The sequence below is a fragment of the Scyliorhinus torazame genome, chromosome 11 (genome assembly GCF_047496885.1).
Source record: "Scyliorhinus torazame isolate Kashiwa2021f chromosome 11, sScyTor2.1, whole genome shotgun sequence".
NCBI lineage: Eukaryota > Metazoa > Chordata > Chondrichthyes > Carcharhiniformes > Scyliorhinidae > Scyliorhinus > Scyliorhinus torazame.
Genome location: NC_092717.1, coordinates 20,832,078 through 20,852,125, shown reverse-complemented (window position 1 = coordinate 20,852,125; position 20,048 = coordinate 20,832,078). Strand labels below are relative to the sequence as shown.

The window sequence follows — 20,048 nt, the reverse complement described above, 5'->3', positions numbered from 1 at the left end:
AGACCATAAACCGCTTCACGCAGCTCGATGCGTACCCCCTTCCTCGCACAGCAGAAATGGTAAATCGGATCGCCCAATACCGGGTATTTTCCACGGTCGATCTCAAATCCACCTACCACCAGCTCCCTATCCGACCGAAAGACCGCCCCTATACTGCCTTCGAAGCAGCCGGACGGCTCTTCCACTTCCTCAGGGTCCCTTTCGGCATCACAAATGGGGTCTCTGTCTTCCAAAGGGCGATGGACCAAATGGTGGACCAGTACAGCTTGCGGGCTACATACCCGTACTTGGACAATGTCACCATCTGCGGCCATGATCAGCAGGACCATGACTCGAACCTCGAAAAGTTCCTCCAGACCGCCCGAGCCCTCAACCTGACCTATAACAAGGAAAAATGCGTTTTCCACACAACCCGGCTAGCCATCCTTGGCTATGTCGTGGAAAACGGGGTCCTAGGTTCCCCACCCCCACAGCCTCAAGGCCCTCAAACGGTGCTTGGGGCTTTTCTCCTATTACGCCCAGTGGGTCCCCAAATATGCGGACAAAACACGCCCACTCATAAAGACCACGATATTTCCCCTGTCGGCTGAGGCCCGATCGGCCTTCAGCCGCATCAAGGCCGACATCATCAAGGACGCTATGTATGCACGCGGTGGACTAAACGATCCCTTTCCAGGTAGAGAGCGATGCATTAGACATCGCCCTGGCTGCTACCCTCAACCAGGCAGGCAGACCAGTAGCGTTCTTCTCCCGGACCCTCACCGCCTCCGAGATTTGGCACTCTGCAGTCGAGAAGGAGGCACATTGTGGAGGCTGTGCGGCACTGGAGGCACTACCCAGCCGGTAGGAGGTTCACCCTCGTCACCGACCAATGGTCGGTAGCCTTCATGTTTGATAACGCACAACGGGGCAAAATAAAAGACGATAAAATTTTGAGGTGGAGGATCGAACTCTCCACCTACACGTACGATATCCAGTATCGTCCAGGGGAGCTCAACGAGCCCCCAGATGCCCTGTCCCGTGGCACGTGCGCCAACGCGCACGAGGACCGCCTGCAAGCCATCCACAATGACCTCTGTCACCCAGGGGTTACCCGGCTCGTCCACTTTATCAAGTCCCACAACCTACCTTACTCAACCGAGGAGGTCAGGGCTTGCCAGATCTGCGCGGAGTGCAAACCGCACTTCTACCGGCCAGACAAGGCTCGTCTCGTGAAGGTCTCGGGGCCCTTTGAGCGACTAAGTGTGGACTTCAAGGGCCCCCTTCCGTCCACCAACCGAATGCCTATTTCCTCACCGTCATCAATGAGTTCTCCCGCTTCCCATTCGCCGTCCCCTGTCCCGACATGACATCGGCCACCGTGATAAAGGCACTGCACAGCATCTTCACCCTGTTTGGTTTCCCCGCTTATATCCATAGCGACCAGGGTACATTGTTCATGAGCGATGAACTGTGTCAGTATCTGCTCAGCAAAGGCATCGCTTCGAGCAGAACAACCAGCGATAACCCGCAGCAAAACGTGCAGGTGGAGAGGGAGAACGCGACAGTTTGGAAGGCTGTCCTTCTGGCCCTACGGTCGAGAAGTCTCTCAACCACCCGCTGGCAGGAGGTCCTACCCGACGCCCTACACTCCATTAGGCCGCTCCTCTGCACGGCCACGAATGAGACCCCTCACAACCGATTGTTTGTCTTCCCCAGGAAGTCCACCTCCGGGGTCTCGCTTCCACCTTGGCTGATGGCTCCGGGACCTGTTCTTCTCCGGAGGCACGCGAGGAGCCATAAAACGGACCACCTGATCGAGAGGGTCCGATTACTACACGCGAACCCCAGATACGCCTACGTCGAGTACCCCGACGGCAGGCAAGATACGGTTTCCCTCCGGGATCTGGCACCCGCTGGTTCCCCCACTACAGACGGCCCTTCCCTCACAGCACCCCTGCGGGATCCGGCACCCACAACCCACCCCCCCCCCCCGGTCCCACTCCCCGTCGGTGGACACCGACCACGCGCGTCCCCTAGCGCCCCCACCCCCCCTACACACCCCGCCGGCACTGGCACTGCTACCCCCAGCCCTAGCTATTTCCCCTGCGCCCCGATCCCCTACCCCGACCCGGACCAAGGCTCCGACCACCGTGCTCCCGGACGTACCCTCAACTAAGACGTCCGTGTCCGCCGCACCACCGCCCGAGCTGAGGAGATCGATCAGGCCGCTGAATCGAATGGACTTTTGATTTCATTTCACCCCCGCCAGACTTCTTTTTTAAACAGGGGGTGAATGTGATGAACGGTTACTGTATTACTGTACCCTTATCATCATGTAAGGTAATGTCCCCTTTAAGACCGGGCTTGGAACCCTGGGGGACTCTGCCTCCGGCTCCGCCCACCTGGGAGTCGTATATAAGGGTCGCCTTGTGGGTGGCACCCAGTAAGCATCCGTCTCGGCACCAGGCTAGTTCTTAGCTTATTAAAGCCTTCTTTACCGTTTTACTCTCTAGCGTCATTATTGACGGTACAACATCTTTAAATTTATTTCCTGCAGATTCTCCTCCTGCACAGTGTTAGTTTCCAGCACGGATTCGCGATCTTTTTTTCCAGGCCTGCATCTCCCACCCAAAATCAAGTGACTGCTGACTGGAATATATTTCCACAAGTACCCCAGTCAATAACTCATAGCTGGAGCACTGCCATATACAGAATTTCACAGACAATTTTTGGGGATCTCCCCACCTTTCAATTGTTCCATTGTCACAATGCTGAATTATGTTTGTCCCAATCTGAACTCGGCTCTGGGACAACGGGTGTGGGTTTGGGAACTACATCCATCCCAGTTAGGGGGTAAATGCATCTGTTCAAGTACAGCTCACACAAAGAGACCGACTTCAGGGTTAACACTCTGAATCGGATGCATGTTCATTGTCTGCCCCTGTTACCATTGTCCATTAATCTTTAATTTCTGTTACCATCAACATTGTCAGTATTGGTTCAATTTCTGTGCCAGTTAATCTTGTTGATGTCTGTTGAGTTTCAGTTGCTCTTAACCTTGTCAATCAGATCTATGTTTAAAGTTGTGCTGTGTGTGCATAAGGTGTTTGATGCATATTTTAAATTGGGAGCCGCTTTCCGCACACTTTCTGAGATCAGTCGCTCTCTCCGTAAGACTAACTTTGCGATCAATGATGAGTCTCCTTCCTTCCCCATCAGCCCAAAATCCAGACGTGTTTCCAAGAAATTCCTCATTTCCCCTTCAAACACCTCAGGACTCTGCGATCAAAAGACTCACACACTGATCTGTGCCGAAATATTTATTTAAATCTCCAAATGGCAACAAAAAATGGAAAATATATTTTTATTTACATTATTTTACATGTAATAATATAGAAGTGATAATACATAACAATGAATGTTATGTTTGAAGAAGTAACTATGGAGAATCTATTGTGAACATGGCGTGGGTCGCGAGAGGTGGCCATTTTGTAAAAATGGGTCGCCGGAAAACAAGTTTGAAAAACACTGGGCTAAGGAATTTAATGTGCAATTTAAAATACACTTTGCGAGGCAGTGGAAGTTGGTCTCTGAAAGATTATCTAAGTTGATTGAGAAAACGTTGAGCCCAGAGGGAAATGCCCTTCTAAGACTTTCATTAATTCAATGTAGGACTTATCTCCTGGTTTTGCTGGGTGAGCTAAATTCTGCAGGGGCATAAACGTTTTGCGGCCAGCTGAAATGAGAAATGTTACGACCATTAGGAACTCAAGTGTCTGATTTGCTATTAGAAACAATTGGAATATTGTCTCATATGAATCCAATGTCTCATAATCCTCATCAAACACATCCGTGGCACCCATTTTTCCTGCCATTTTTGGATCCCAGCTCCTAGGAGCTACACTTCCTCCTTTCTAAGTTTTAATGCATAATATGGCACAATTGCTTTTAATAAGCAACTAGGAATTATTTTCTGTTTTGCCTGACTATAGTTCGACTATTTCCCCGAATAGCGACCCTTGAAGAGTCGGTCGACTTCGAAATGTAACTGTTCCCTGCAGCCCATTTAGCTTCCCCACGTGCCTGTTCCCTGAAGCCTAGACCCCACTTCAACACAAGTGAGTCTACCGCAACTGACTTCTTACTCACAGTTGAGGTCAAAAAATGTCTTTTTAACCTTCTGCATCGGTGACAGTACTTTGCCCAACTGTGCGTCTTTGGCTGTGTCTGTGCGAGTCCGATCTTGAGAATCTTCTTGAGAGTCCGGTCTTGAGAATTGTTCCCGATACCGTCCCACTGTTAGTCAAAGAAATCTTCCTTTTCCAGCGAGTTTTCCTACCTCAATCCTCATCACCAGTGTTCTCTCCTGTTATAATTCTTTTTGCCGCAAAGAGAAAAGGGTATGTAGGTGCCCTCACTCTGGATTCTTGTAAAACTGTGGTAGTCACCACTGTTGTATTGTATAGGGCAGCACGGTAGCCTTGTGGATAGCACAATTGCTCCACAGCTCCAGGGTCCCAGGTTCGTTTCCAGCTTGGGTCACTGTCTGTGCGGAGTCTGCACATCCTCCCCGTGTGTGCGTGGGTTTCCTCCGGGTGCTCCGGTTTCCTCCCACAGTCCAAAGATGTGCAGGTTAGGTGGATTGGCCATGATAAATTGCCCTTAGTGTCCAAAATTGCCCTTAGTGTTGGGTGGGGTTACTGGGTTATGGGGATAGGGTGGCGGTGTTGACCTTGGGTAGAGTGCTCTTTCCAAGAGCCGGTGCAGACTCGATGGGCCGAATGGCCTCCTTCTGCACTGTAAATTCTATGATATACCGCATACGAGGGGTATTACGGTAAGGCCCCTGTACTACAGGTACGGGGGTAGATCCCTGCCTGCTGGCTCCGCCCAGTAGGCGGAGTATAAATGTGTGGGCTCTCCGAGCTGCAGCCATTTCGGCAGCAGCTGCGGGAGGCTACACATCTCTGCGTGATAAAGCCTCGATTACACTCTATTCTCGTTGTAATTGATAGTGCATCAATTTATTACGCAGAGATTTTACAACGATGGATCTCCGCATCAAGCCTGATTGCCTGCAGCTGCACCCTCAGGCAGACAACGCTAAGTCGGCCTTCGCACATTGGCTAGCTTGCTTTGAAGCCTACATCGGATCTGCGACAGAACAACCCTCAGAGGCACAGAAGCTCTAGATCCTTTACACGCGGCTGAGCTCCGATATCTTTCCCCTCATCCGGGACGTGCCAACTTACGCTGAGGCCATGGCGCTACTGAAGAAGAGCTACACTCAGCAGACCAACAAAATCTATGCCAGGCACCTTCTGTCCACGCGGCATCAACTCCCCGGTGAGTCTGTGGAAGATTTCTGGCATGCCCTGCACGCCCTGGTGAGAGGCCGTTTCAGCCGTTGAACATTCTGACCTGCTAGTTCGAGACGCGTTCGTTACAGGCATAGGGTAGGCCTACATCCACCAGTGCCTCTTAGAAGGGGCTACCCTCGATCTTGCGGTGACCAAGAAACTAGCGCTCTCGCTCACAGTCGCCTCACGCCATGTACAGGCGTATGCCCCCGACCGCACAGATCACCCCTCCTGGGCATCGTTGACCCCACCAGCGAACACCCCATCGTGGACCCCATCAACGACCGCCCCCTGCCAACCCCAGGCCTGCGCCGCGCGGCAGCTAACCAATCCCGGGGGACTTAAGTGCTACTTCTGCGGACAGACTAAACACCCCCGGCAGCGCTGCTCAGCGCGGAATGCACTCTGCAAGGCCTGCGGGAAGAAAGGACATTTCGCTGCTGTGTGCTAGGCCTGCTCGATTGCCGCTATTGTCACTGCACCCCCCCACATGCGTCCCGTGGGCGCCGCCATCTTCCTCGCCTCAGACCATGTGCGGCCCGTGGGTGCCGCCATCTTGCTCGCCTCACAACACGTGCGGCCTGTGGGCGCCGCCATCTTGCTCACCATCTTGCTCCCCTCACAACACGTGCGGTCCATGGGCGCCGCCATCTTGCCTGCCTCAGGACACGTGCGGCCCGTGAGCGCCGCCATCTTCCCCGCCTCAGGACCCCTGCTCATCAGCCACCTCATCGGGCTGCTCATCGCCTGCAACCGCCGCCGACCAGCCGCATCTTGCCTCCATCACGATCGACCAATCCCGACCCCACAACCTCGCGACCGTGTCGATGACAGTGAAGGTCGACAGGCACAAGATATCCTGCCTTCTGGACTCCGGGACACTGAGAGCTTCATCCACCTCCGGGGTTTCGCTCCCAACGTAGCTGGCAGCTCTAGGACCCGTCTTCCTCCGCAAGCACGTGCGGCTACACAAGGCGGATCCGTTGGTTGAGAGGGTACAGCTACTTCACGCGAACCCGCAGTACGTCTACGTAGCGTACCCCAATGGCCGCCAAGACACCGTCTCCATCAGGGACCTGGCACCAGCTGGGTCCCCACACCGCCCCCCCCCCCTCTGCCCCGGCGCCACCCTCCCTCCCCCCAGCGCACCCCACTACAGCCCCCGCTCCGGGACGATCCGTCCTACCCTTGGTCCCACCCGGGGATGAAGATGAGGTCGACACGTTCCCGGAGTCACCGATGACTGAACCGACGCCGAAATCGCCACCAGACCTGCGGCGTTCGCAACGACGGATCATGGCGCCCGATCGTCTGAATTTGTAAACTTTTCCTTAAAATGTTAAGCACCTGAATGTAAATAGTTTTCCACCACCCCCGCTGGACTTTTTAAAACATTTTAAAAAAATAATAAATTTAGAATACCCAATTCATTTTTTCCAATTCTGGAGCAATTTAGCGTGTTCAATCCACCTACCTTGCACATCTTTGGGTTGTGGGGGCAAAACCCACGCAAACACTGGGAGAATGTGCAAACTCCACATGGACAGTGACCCAGAACCGGGATTGAACCTGGGACCTCGGCGCCGTGAGACTGCAGTGCTACCATGCTGGACTTTTTTTTAACAGTGGGTGAATGTGGTAGTCACCACTGTTGTATTGTATGTACCGCATACGAGGGGTATTACGGTAAGGTCCCTGTACTACAGGTACGGGGGTAGATCCCTGCCTGCTGGCTCCGTCCAGTAGGCGGAGTATAAATGTGTGGGCTCTCTGAGCTGCAGCCATTTCGGCAGCAGCTGCGGGAGGCTACACATCTCTGCGTATTAAAGCCTCGATTACACTCTACTCTCGTCTCGTCGTAATTGGTAGTGCATCAAAAACACAATGAGAGGTTCATTGGAGATGTTGCTCATACAATCAAAAATGATAATCTCCCCAAAGCCCGCACAAACACTCTGCTGACGTCACTACACATCACGTGATGCAAAACCAGCAGGAATGTATTTTCTAATACAGAACACAATGGTAAATAATGCATTCTCCGAACACGAAGAATTGTTCTGCATTAGAATGAGTATAAATCTTAAACAAAGAATTACCAAAACTGATTTGGAGTGTCTTGTTATACAAGGCTGAAATGTGGACCTTGAAAAATCAAACATTCAGAAAGTTGTGAAGTGTGGGTCAGGAGAAGTACAGAGCGGGTCAGTTGGAGACAACACAGAAATAATAAAGAAGTTCACAAGATGGTAAAGAAGAAGATTGTTAGTGAATTTCATCAAAAAAGGTTGGATTGGCTATACTCCAAAGCATTACAACTTGCTGGAGGAGGTAATTGAAGAAGGATTAGCAGGATGTAGAGCAAGAGAGAAAGAGAATGATTATGTTAGATAACCTGAAATTGTACATGGCAGGCTCCTACAATCAACTGAAGAGGAGAGCACAAGACCACAGGGTAAAGAGGGATGAGCAAAGAATCTGTCTTTAGACAGATCACTATCACTTAAATTATTTTGTCACAACAGCTGTTAAACATCCTCACCTTACCTGAGTTCTGATGCCTTCCAGGCAGTTGTTCTGAACAAATGTTACTCATACATATGCTTCAATTATTCCAGTTTTACACATGTCTGAGCTCAACTGTTTAAAAATAAAAACTTTGTCGGTCTTCAGCATCAGTGTGAAGTTTTTAAAAATTATTTAATCAGATGTGGGTGTCCCTGGCTGAGCCAACATTTATTGCCCATCATTAAGTACCCCTGAACTGAATGTTTGCGAGGCCATTTAAGAGTTAACGACATTGTTGTGGATCTGGAGTCACATCTAGGCTAGTCCGGGTAAAGATAGCAGATTTCCTTCCCGAAAGGATATAAGTGAAAATATATTGGTGAACTACATGGGTTTTTACGACAATTGACCATTAATCCCAGATTTAAAAAAAATAAATTTAAAGTGCCCAATTAATCTTTTTTTTTAATTACGGGGCAATTTAGCGCGCCCATTCCACCTATCCTGCACATCTTTTGGGTTGTGGGGATAAGACCCACACAGACATGGGGAGAATGTGTAAACTCTACACAAACAGTGATCCGGGGCCAGGATTGAACCTGGGTTCTCGGCGTTGTGAGGCAGCAGTGCTAATCACTGTGCCGCCATGCCGTCGATAATTCCAGATTTTTATTGAATTCAAATTTCACCATCAGCTGTGGTGGGAATTTGAACCTGGGTCCCAAATTATTACCTCTGAATTACTAGTTCAGTGAAATTACCACAATAATCTAATTTTAAAGGGATACAGAAACAGCAAGACCCAAGGTGTACTGTGAAATGTTGAAGTCTTTTGGACATGGCTGGACATTTTTAGAAGGTTGATAAAAAGACATATGGGATGCTTGGCTTTATAAATAGACATAGCGCAGAATTTTAATGATATAGACTTAGCCACAGCATGGTGGGATAGGATGTCAGGAACCCATTGTCCAAGAAGGCACTTACCTGTACCTCTTTAACTCAGCCAGAGCATTATCATTTTCCTTCTGGGGTTCCCAAACAACCACTGAGTGTGAATGCGATGATGATTTGCACTCTTATCAAAAGAAGAATTTCTACTTAATGGGATTCTTGGAGGAGGCAGAGTGGCTGAACTCTACATTGCTTCCTGAGGCTTCAGCAAACACAAGAATGGACAGGAGACTTTGGAAGCCTCCACCCACTAACCCCCAACCCACATCCCTCACCCTGAAATCGCTGGCTCTTCTCCGCAGTCCTGCCACAGAATCTGAAGGACTGAAGTGAAAAACTGTTTCCTGTGGACAGAATTAAGCAAGCATTGATGGAAGTGGCTGAGGAAGTGAGTAACAGGAATATGGTCCCTCGAACCGGGATATTTGCCAGTAGACCTCATGAGGGCAGGAAAGGTGAATAACATCACACTTTCAGGTGCCAGCCCCCTCTTTCTGACTTCTCCGGCATTCTCCTACATGTCACTCCTCAAACTAGACACATTGCAGCTCCACTCATTCCTCTCTTTTCAGACACCTCCTCACATCCCTATCTGAACAGCCAAGATTCATACTTGCTCTTATCTTGTCAACATTTTATAACCAATCTCTCACAGTCACTTTCCACAATGTTATCATCGCATCCTTTCTACACAAGCCATTTCTCACATTTATGATTCTCTGCTTTCTCTCTGTGCAGAAGAGAGCACACAAGTCTAGGGAGATGCAGAGAACCCAGAGTGACCTTCCAGTAATAGCCATCTTGATGGCTCTTGCAGTGCATGCCCACCTATTTCACTGTGAACGATGTCTTGGTCCGGCATGTCACAGACATCAGCAACAACCTGCCATGAATGCCTGAGCATCATGAGGCACTGGTGCTCAATATGGCAAGAAAATATATCATCTGCCTTTATACCACCAAAATGGTGGTACTGTCTCCTTTGACCTGGAGCTCTGTGCCCATCTCTTTTGTCCAATGGAGTGGCATTTAGTTGAGGAGAAGGCAGCTTATACTACTGCTGGCAAGGTCACCCTGCCATGAAGCCGACCAGCTGGGGACCTCCAATCGCGTGGGTGACCCCCCCCCTCAGATTCACCTGAGGGAGGAGCTGCGCTCCGAAAGCTAGTGATTCGAAACAAACCTATTGGACTTTAACCTGGTGTTGGAAGACTTCTTACGGGGCTGATAAAGGCTAAGAAGCGTGCTGATAGTGGCACATTTAGAGATTAGAATGTGTTAATGGCAGAACAAAGGTAAGCTGTGTGTCAAAAGGACAACTAGGAACAGGGAACAGGTAGCCCAAATGGTGTATGGTGGGGGGAAGGGGGAAATGGTCAGGGAAAAACAGATGGATGAAATAAATAAAAATAAATTGCTAGAAATAAAAACGGGGTGAAGGTGGAGGAGAGAGTTCACAGTCTTTAGTTGTTGAACTCAATGGTAAATCCAGAAGGCTGTAACATGCCTAATCAGAAGATGAGGTGATGTTCCTCCAGTTTGCGCTGGGCTTCAGTGGAACATTGCAGCAGGCCAAGGACAGATATGTAGACATGAGAGCAGGACCATTTATTAACTGCCTTGTTAACCTGTTCTGCCACCTCCAAAGATTTGTATACCCCCAAGTTCTTATATCCTCATTGAAATTGTATAATTTAGCTTGTACTGAATCTCGTCATTCTTCCAAAATGTGTTCAGTTTCATTTGCTATGATTCTGCCCATTTCAACAGCCTGTTTATTCCCTCTTGAAGTCAATTACCATCTTCCTCACTGTTTACTACACCTCCGGGTTTTGTATTTGCTGAAAATTTTGTAATTGTGCCTTTGAAAGAACTAGAAAAGAAAAAAAATGCTGGGTTATGGGAAAAGTGCAGTGGAATGGGACTAATTAGACACTTATTTCAAAGAGTCGAAATGGACTGAATGGTCTCCTTCTGTGCTGTATTATTCCATGATAATCTGCCAGAATCTGTAGCTTTTCTAACCCTGAACTGTCTTTCTGTTGACTACTAACTCCCTATTCCTGTCATTCATCATGAGATAATGGGGCGGGAGACTCCGTTTACTGACGTCCAAATTGCGAAACGTGATTGGAAGGAGAATAGGTACCAATGGCAAAATTGGGGAAGGCGCCGATTTGTCGCTAAATCGCGATTCTCCGTCACCTCAACAGCGAAGTCAATGCGTACTGGAACGCACATACAGTAAACACCGTATGCATATCATTAGCGGGTCTGACTCAGTGTTCTCCAGGGCCTCTACGATTCTCCGCCTCCGATGGGCCGACTATCCTGAAGACGCAGTTCACTTGTGCTTTTAAAAATCGTGAAACCGGCATGGTGGCTGATGAAGGAGAGTGACAGGAGGGAGGACACAGAGAGGAGCGACATGGGCTGCCGGGCTGGACACAGGCTGGGCTAACTGGGGTGGGGTGGTGAAACAGGACGAGCGGCTGGGGTGACCCCCCCATGGGATTAGGCGATGCCCAGGCATGGAACGCCATTATCGGATCCATCTTGCTGCACACCCACTGGCCACCCACCTTGGCGCTGCTTCTGCAGAGTGACACTGGCCATATGGGTGCCTCACCCTCGCACCACACCATCCACCCAACCCTCCCCCCCCCCCCACACACACCGCCACCCGGCCGCAACAGGTCAGCGGCACACCCAGGGCAACACCCACAGTAGCCCCTATCGGGCCACTGTGCCAACCCCTGGCAGGGGCAGTGCCAGCCGTCAGTACCCCAGCATCAGGGATGGGCACCAGGGACAGAGGCTCATACGGTGCCGGCCAATGATAGGGCCAGGGATGCAGGTATGGTGGGGGGTGGGAGGGACATGCGGTGGCAGAGCCCGCGGTGCCAACCGGGGCCATCATGTAGCCGTTGGTCCTGGTTGGCCACGGGGGTACGCACCATGCTGACATGTCAACCTTTCAACCCCTGCAGACAATGGATATTGGAATTCAGCCAGCAATGGTGGCCTTCCTGCTAGTCGCCACAGCCCTAGGATGTTCTGCAGCTCTATGATTGGCGCTGCTCGAGGAGTAGGAGGAAGCTGCAGCAGAGCGTGCCGAGAGGGACAGGTGGCAGCTGCCCAGGATGGAGAGCGAGCCGTAAAAAAGGCCGAAGAGGAGGAGGTGCCAAGGAAGTGCCGCATGAGGCCTCGTGTGTACTGGCACCGCCTGTCATTTGAGGACCTTCCGGACCTGCTGAGCAGAGAGACAGTGCGACATATCTGTCAGATCATGGCACACCTGGTACCGTGGGGGTATGGGGGAGGTCACCCGCTCCCAGTGGCCATCATGGTGATGGTCGCCCTCAACATTTACGCCACGGGGTCTTTCCAGGCGCTGAGTGGGGACCTGTCCAGGATCTCTCAGACCTTGGTACTGTCACGTTGGCCCTATATGCCCAGGCGTCTCAATACATCCATTTCAATGCGGACCATGCCCATCAGGCTGCCCGGGCAGCGGGGTTCGCTGACATCGTGGGGTGCCCCTGGTCCAGGGATCAACGGGATGTATGTCCCCGTACGAGCACCGGCTGATTACAGGCCGCTCTACACCAACCGAAAGTGTTTCCACTTGATGAACGTGCAGCTGATATGTGACCATCTGCTGCGGATCATACATGTCTGTGCCCCATACCCGGGCAGTGCGCATGACGCCTTTATCCTGGCACACCTGCCGATTCCTGACATATTCGAGATGTCCCCCCACGGCTGGGGAGTTGGATCCTGGGTGACAGAGGTTATCCACTTCAGTTGTGGCTGATGTCACCTATCTGGAGGACACAGAGACCCGCTACAATGACGCCCATATATCGACCAGGAGCATGATTGAGCAGTGCATCGACCTCCTCAATATGCAATAAAGGTCCCTGGACTGCTCTGGAGGGGCCCTTGAGTATGAAGTTGCAGAGGAGAGTGAGGATGGACAGGACATGGGGCCCAGGCAGACAAGGGAGGCCACACACGATGTGTGCGCTAGGGCCAATCCACACAGGACGCTCTGATCGCCTCCAAGTTCTCCAACTTGGAGGGGGGGACTGGCCAGGAGCATGGACACCGCAGGCCCCCCCCACCTGCAACCCCCTCTGTGATACATACCTGTCGCACTACAGGGGCCCTGGATTGGCAGTAACAGCGGGTCTAGCCCATGGGATGGAGGATGGTGACAACCCGCTCTGCGATGAGCTCTGGTGCTCCGCATCGTTTGGCAATGTCTGGCTCCTGCCCACTATAACACTTTCTATCGTCCACCAGGATGACCCCTGAATACGAGTGGCCGTTCCATCACACGGTCCCATCGAAACCCTTGGGTGACAGTGGGGGTGGGGGGGAAGGTGGGGATGAGGAGAGCCCAGGCCACCCACAGGGTCTGCCCATTTCCCCCCAACATCCACCCATTCCCACCCCCCTCCCCACACCGGACCAGCCCACCCCTCACACCCATTTGACAGAGCAGCGAGGCAGGTTGTAACAGTGTGAACAGGTTTAATGTGAACGAATATATACAGATTTGTGCCCTAGCCCCTATAACTAAACTGTGCTCTACACCTGTGCCAACTCAACAGGTGTTTAACTGTCTGGCCTTAAGGGTCCTAACGCTACGCCTGGGTGGTTCCCAGACGGTACAGCATGAGTGGAGGCGGCCTACTGTGATTCCTGCCCTGAGACCTGGGTCCCCGTTTGAGAGCGTCTCCTGGGCGCCCAGGCCTGGATGGGCCCGGCTGCTGCTTGAGTGTACTAGGTGGTGTGGTTCCGCCCTGTCCTGCCCGCGCACGAGACGTTCTAATCAGCGACAGCAGCAGCATCCTCCACCCCCACCGGCCAACCACCCCCTCGCAAGAACACCCTCCCTGCGCAGCAGCGGGTCTGGCCCCTGCGATGGAGGATGATGACAACCCGCTCTGGGATGTGCTCTGGTGCTCCAACCATTCGGCAACGTCTGACTCCTGCCCACGGTAGCACTTTCCTCCGTCCACCTGGGTGACCCTTGCACGCGAGCTGGCCATTCCATCACACAGTCCCATCGAAACCCTGGGGTGGTGGAGGTGGGGGATGGAGGGGTGGCACTGGATTGGTGAGCGCTGGCTGAACTGCGGTCCCTTGGTCAACCCCACCCCCAACATCTGCACCCCCCCAACCTCCCGCCACCCTGCCCCGTGTTCACCCTCTGGTGTTTTTATATGAACAAATATCTATAGGTTTGTGCCCTAACCCCTAATGCTATACTGTGCCGTGCACCCGTTTTCTGGCCTTACCGGGCCCTAACACTATGCCGAGGTGGATTCCCAGGCGGTCCATTAGGAGGGGATGGGGCCTGCTACAGTTCCCACCGTGTAATCTGGGTCCCCTTGGCGGCCGTCTTCTGGGGCGGCCGGGCCTGGATGGGACTGCTGCGGCTCAGGTGTCCCAGTGATGTGGTGCCACCCTGTTCAGGTGTCCCAGATGGCCTGCTGCTCATCAGATGCATCAGGGACAGGAGGGAGAGAATCTGAGGGGTTGTGCTGTTCCAGCCCCTCCCCTGCAGGAGTTAACAGCACGAGCTCCATCACCTCTTGCTCCCTCGGGGTGCCCGTGGCCCTGGCCTACTCCATGGGACGGAGGGTGCGAACGGAGCTATTGCCTGAGGTTGCCCCGCCACCTGGCACTGCCAGTCCTGGACGACCACATCCCCAACCAGAATCTCTACGCTCACGGCAATGGAGCATAGAGAGTGAATCTCTTTCCCTGGGACTGCGCCACATCACGCTGCGAGTACACCACCACCCTCTGGGTCCGTGCGACATCGGTCAGCGCCTGGACAATGCTGCCGATGCCCTCAGCCATTGCCCGCTGTGACTGGGTCACTCTTAGGAGAGCCGTTCCAATGTCCAGGTGGCCCTGGCACAATGCTGCCTGTGACAGGGCAGACCTGTCCTGGACCTTGGTCACCGCCCACACAGTGCCCCAAGCCTTCAACATCTTGACCCATGGCCGAAACATTCACCCCCAAGGCCTCCACTGTGGATGCCACCTGTGTGGTGGTGGCTTGGGTGGCATGCATGGTCAACACCATCTCTTGCTACTGTAGGCGGTTCGACTCCTCCAACTGCACCTGCAGGCACTGGCCCGTTGCCGACACCCCTCATGCAGTCTCTGGCTCTGAGACTGCATCTCCACTAGATGAGACCGTCCTTTCCAGAAGCCCAAAACCCATCCGGGCGGCAGATAGCCCCTGGGATCGGACCGCCCTCCGACCGTCTGCCCTCTCGAGGATTCCTACCTCCACCTTCTGTCCCGCGGCATGTTTGTGGTGCACACCAGATAGTGTCCCAGGAGCCTCTTCACTAAATTGCCCAACCGAGAGGAGTGTCTCTGGGGTATTGGAGGGTGTTGGAGACAGCTGTGATGGAAAGTCGGTGTTGTCCCATGACTGGTGCTCCAGGGTGTCTCCAGCTGCGGGTCGAGGGTTCATGTCTGTGTCCTCCTCCTCCTTGCTGGTCTCCTCCTGTGGTTGGGGTTGGGGTTGTGGTTGGGGAACATCAGAAGGGTCCTGCAAGACACAAGACAAGACGCATGGTTGGGACGTGGCTTGGGATGGGGATCGGGGTGGTGACATGTGCCATGGGGAGCTGTGACAGCGGGGTCCCATTTGCTGGCCCAATCCTGACCTCTGCCTTGGCCACTGCCCGCTCCCGCCGATCAAGTCCCAGGCCCGCTGCTCTGCTGCAGTGAGGGGCTGCAGGTCCGGCGGTCCCCCTCCGGTTTTCTTCCGCTCCCGCCATTTGGGCGGCACCTTCTCCGTGGGGAGGGGGAGGGGACAGAAAATGTACAGTGTTAGACAATCGGATGCATGCAGCACTTGGGGTAGGACGCTTGTGGCCTTCATGGCCAGGGCACTCGGGCATGGTGGCCGGTATGACTTCTGGCAGGTGGTGCAGGCTGTGGGTTTGGTCACATCCGAGGGGAGGGGAGGGGTCAGGTTATTGGTGTGTGGGATGGGGTTAGTGCTAGGGGCATTGTGAAGCCTACTCACACTGACCGCCTTGAGAAGGTTATGCAGTTTCCTGTGGCACTGCTGGCCGGTCGTGGTGTTACCCACGGCACTCACAACCTCCCCCACCTGCCCCCAGGCTCGTGCAAGGCGGTGGGTGCCAACCTCCTCCCCACCATGGGGTCTAGCGTAGACCTCCTATCCTCCACTGCATCTAGTAGGGTCTCCAGCTCGGCGTTGGGGAACCGCGGTGCTGCTCTCCTTGCTGCCTTGTTGGATGGGACGGTGCATGTGGGGAGTGGAGTGCTTATATGCGGCTGCAGCTTGGCAGCCTCTTGACTACCAATCCCAAATCTGGCGAATCAGACACCGTTTTTCATTGGAATCGGTCGTGTTCCACGTGGTACTGGTGCTAGCCGTTAACTGTTGGTGGATTGATCTGGGAATGGTGCCAATTTGTCATAGAACACACTGATTCAGTCCTGGCATCAGCACTTAGTTTCTGGTGCAGAGAATTGCGCTGCAGATATGATCATTTAGTCATATGTAATCTCGTAGTACCAATTGCTATCTAAGATTTTGTAAGTAATCCATTGTACTTTAACAGCAGTCCACATTAATTAATTTAATTTTCCCCAACAGCTCCTGGAACTCGTCCCAGCACTTTTTCAGGTTTAGACTCGAGAAATGTACCTGGTGAGGAGTTTATCCTTGATTTAGGAAAATTTACGGAACCAGAGGAGGCAGCACAACGACTAAATAATGCCTTGATCCGATATTTTATTTTTGTTGCAAGATCACGATCAACTTATACACCTGGCACGGTATGACAAAATTCTGATATTGTTATAATAGTGGATGGTTGATCACAGAAAAAGGTGTTGAAAAGACATATTGTAGCACCTAATATATCATCAAGTGTTTTCCATTGAACTGTCACAAAATTTTAAAAGCGGTGAAGGCAGATAGATATCTAGGGCACGATCTACAGGCCGCGTTGCGCTTGATCAAGAGCACAGCGCAGCCGGTAGATCCTGGGAGAGGCCTCCCGCAGCCTTCCCGACAGTCACGCCTCACGGGATAGATTTAGATTTATTGTCACATGTACCGAAGTACGGTGAAAAGCATTGTTCTGTGTGCAGTCAAGGCAGATTGTTCCATACATGAAAAATATAGGACACATGATAAATGCACAATGTAAATACATAGACGTAGACATTGGGTGAAGCATATGGAGTGTAGTGCTACAACAGTAGAGAAGATGCATAGAGAGATCAGTTCAGTCCATAAGAGGGTCATTCAGGAGTCTGGTAACAGAGGGAAGAAGCTGTTTTTTGTATCTGTTAGTGCGTGTTCTCAGACTTTTCTATTTTCTGCCCGATGGAAGAAGTTGGAAGAGAGAATATCCCGTGTGGGAGGGGTCTTTGATTATGCAAGGCAACGGGAGGTATAGACAGCATTACTGGAAGTAGAGGTGGGCTTGCATGATGGACTGTGTTCACAACTCTCTGTAGTTTCTTATGGTCTTGGACCAAGCTATGATACAGCCAGATAGGCTGCTTTCTATGGTGCAACTGTAAAAATTGGACAAGTCAATGTGGACATGCCGAATTTCCTTAGTTTCCTGAGGAAGTATAGGCGCTGTTGTGCTTTCTTGGTCGTAGCGTCGACATGGATGGACTAGGGCAGATTGTTGGTGATGTGCACACCTCGGAATTTATTTGAAGCTGTCAACCATCTCCACCTCAGCACCATTGATGCAGACAGGGGCGTGTACAACACTTCGCTTCCTGAAGTCGATGACCAGCTCCTTAATTTTGCAGACATTGAGGGAGAGATTATTATTACTGCACCATGCTACTAGGTTCTCTATCACCCTCCTGTACTCTGATTCATCATTGTTTGAGATCCGGCCCACTACGATTGTGACATCAGCAAACTTGTAGATGGAGTTGGAGCCGAGTTTTGCCACACAGTCGTGTGTATAAGGTGTTTAGTAAGGGGCTAAGAACGCAGCATTGCAAGGCCATTGAGGACTAGCGTGGAGGTGTTGTTGTTTATCCTTACTGATTGTGGCCTATGGGTCAGGAAGTTGAGGATCCAGAGGGAGGAGCCAAGTCCTAGGTTTTGGAGTTTGGATATGAGCTTGGCTGGGATTATGGTGTTGCAGGCGGAGCTGTATTCAATAAATAGGAGTCTGACATAGGAGTCCTTGTTTTCAAGTTGTTCCAGGAATGAGTACAGGGCCACGGACCACAGAGATAGCGTCTGCTGCGGACCAGTTGTGGAGGTATGCAAATTGCAGGGGATCAAGGCAATCTGGGAGTATGGAGTTGATGTGTCTCATGATTAATCTCTCGAAGTACTTCATAATGATAGATGTCAAGGCCACAGGACCGTAGCCATTGAGGCACAATGCCTGGTTCTTCTTTGGCACCGGTGTGATGGTGGTCTTCTTGAAGCAGATGGCCACCTCGGAACAGAGTAGGGAGAGGTTGAAGATGTCTGTGAACATACCCTCCAGTTGGTTCGCGCAGGATCTGACTGCAAGACCAGGGACTCCGTCAGGACCCGTTGCTTTCCATTGTGTTCACCTTCAAGAAGGCCGATCTAACTTCTGAGGTAGGTATGGGTGTGTACGAGGCTAATGGGGCAGTTGACAGTTGGCTTCCTGCTTGAAAGGAGCATAGAATGCATTGAGTTCATCAGGGAGGGGTGCTTTGTTGCCAGAGATTCTACTTGGCTTTCCTTTGTAGCCCATCATATTGTTTAAGCCTTGCCACAACTGACGAGAGTCTGTCGTTAGTCTTTGACTCTACCTTGGTGTGGTATTGTCTCTTAGCGTCCTTGATGGTTTTGCAGAGTTTGAACCTAGATTTCTTGTATAGGTCAGGGTCAACTGTCTTGAATGCTTCGGACCTAGACTTCAGTAGGGAGTGGATCTCCCGGTTAAATCATGGTTTCCGATTGGGGAACGCCCGTAATACCTTTTTTGGCACGCCATCTTCTACACATTTACTGATGAAGTCTCTGATGATGGTGGCATACATGTCTAGGTTGGCCGCTGAGTTCTTGAATATGGCCCAGTCCAATGACACCAAACAGTCTGTTGGAGCTCTTCCATTGCCTCGGACCAGCATTGCACAATCTTCTTAGCTAGATTCTCCTGCTTAACTTTCTGCTTATATTCCGGGAGAAGGAACACCGTCTTGTGGTCTGATTTTCCGAAGTGTGGTCGGGGGATGGATTGTTAAGTGCCTTTGATGTTTGTGTAGTGGTGGTCAAGGATGTTTAGGCCCTGGTGGTGCAGATGTGTTGGTAGAATTTTGGCATTGCACTCTTGAGGTTGGCCTGGTTGAAGTCCCCGGCCACAATGAACAAGGCCTCTGGGTATTCTGTTTCATTGTTGTTTATAGTGGTGTTCAATCCATCAGGCCTTCGTCACTTCTGCCTGGGGTGGGATGTAGACCACTGTGATGATGGCAGAAGTGAACTCCCATGGAAGGTAGTATGGACGGCACTTCACAGTCAGGTATTCCAGGTCCGGGGAACAGTAGTTCGCCAAGGTCGCCATGTCTGAGCATCAGGAAGAGTTGGCGAGGAGGCAAACCCCTCCACCCTTCGCCTTGCCCGATGATGCCATGCATTCCATCCAGTTATTGAGAAGCCCTCAGGTTGTATGATGCAGTCCGATGAGGCAGGAGTGAGCCATGTCTCTCTGAAACAGAGCACACAGAGGCAAGACTAGCGCTAAGCTCATCCAACTTGCTTTTGATCTCTTGGACTTTTTCCAAGAGTATGCCGGGGAGGGGAGATTTGAAACCGTGTTGTTTTAGTCTCACCTGCAGACTGGCGTGCTTCCCTCGTTTCTGAGATCGGCAGCTGCTTCTGGATGGTCCCGGGATCCGATGGGAGAAGTCTGACCTTATGGAAGGTAAGTGATTGATTCTGGAAGGGTCCTGGGCTCTGGTTGTGGTTTCATAGGCCGGGCCGGGCGTTCCAGGAGCCAGGTCAATTTCTAGTTGGGGTCAGGCCCCTGCATCGGGCCTCTTCCAGGTCGAGGTCAGCATCGGGTTGCTGGAAGAGTGCTGCCGGGTTGGGTCATGATGGGTCATGTGGGTCAGTCCACAGACTTTTGGAGGATATCCAGACCTCTAAGTAAACATAAAAGAACATTGTTAGAGAAACTATTTTAAAAATAAGTTTGAAAAGGTTTATTG

The 20,048-nt window shown here is 51.8% G+C and overlaps 1 protein-coding gene across 1 annotated transcript in view; it reads left to right on the top strand.

Moving 5' to 3' along the window:
* The window catches only part of LOC140385163 (uncharacterized), a 223,332-nt gene that overhangs the window by 15,671 nt on the left and 187,613 nt on the right, over positions 1-20,048 (top strand). Inside the window, exon 3 of the mRNA XM_072467026.1 lies at positions 16,471-16,652. Coding sequence (XP_072323127.1) covers positions 16,471-16,652 — 182 coding nt within the window. The remainder of the gene's footprint in view (positions 1-16,470; positions 16,653-20,048) is intronic.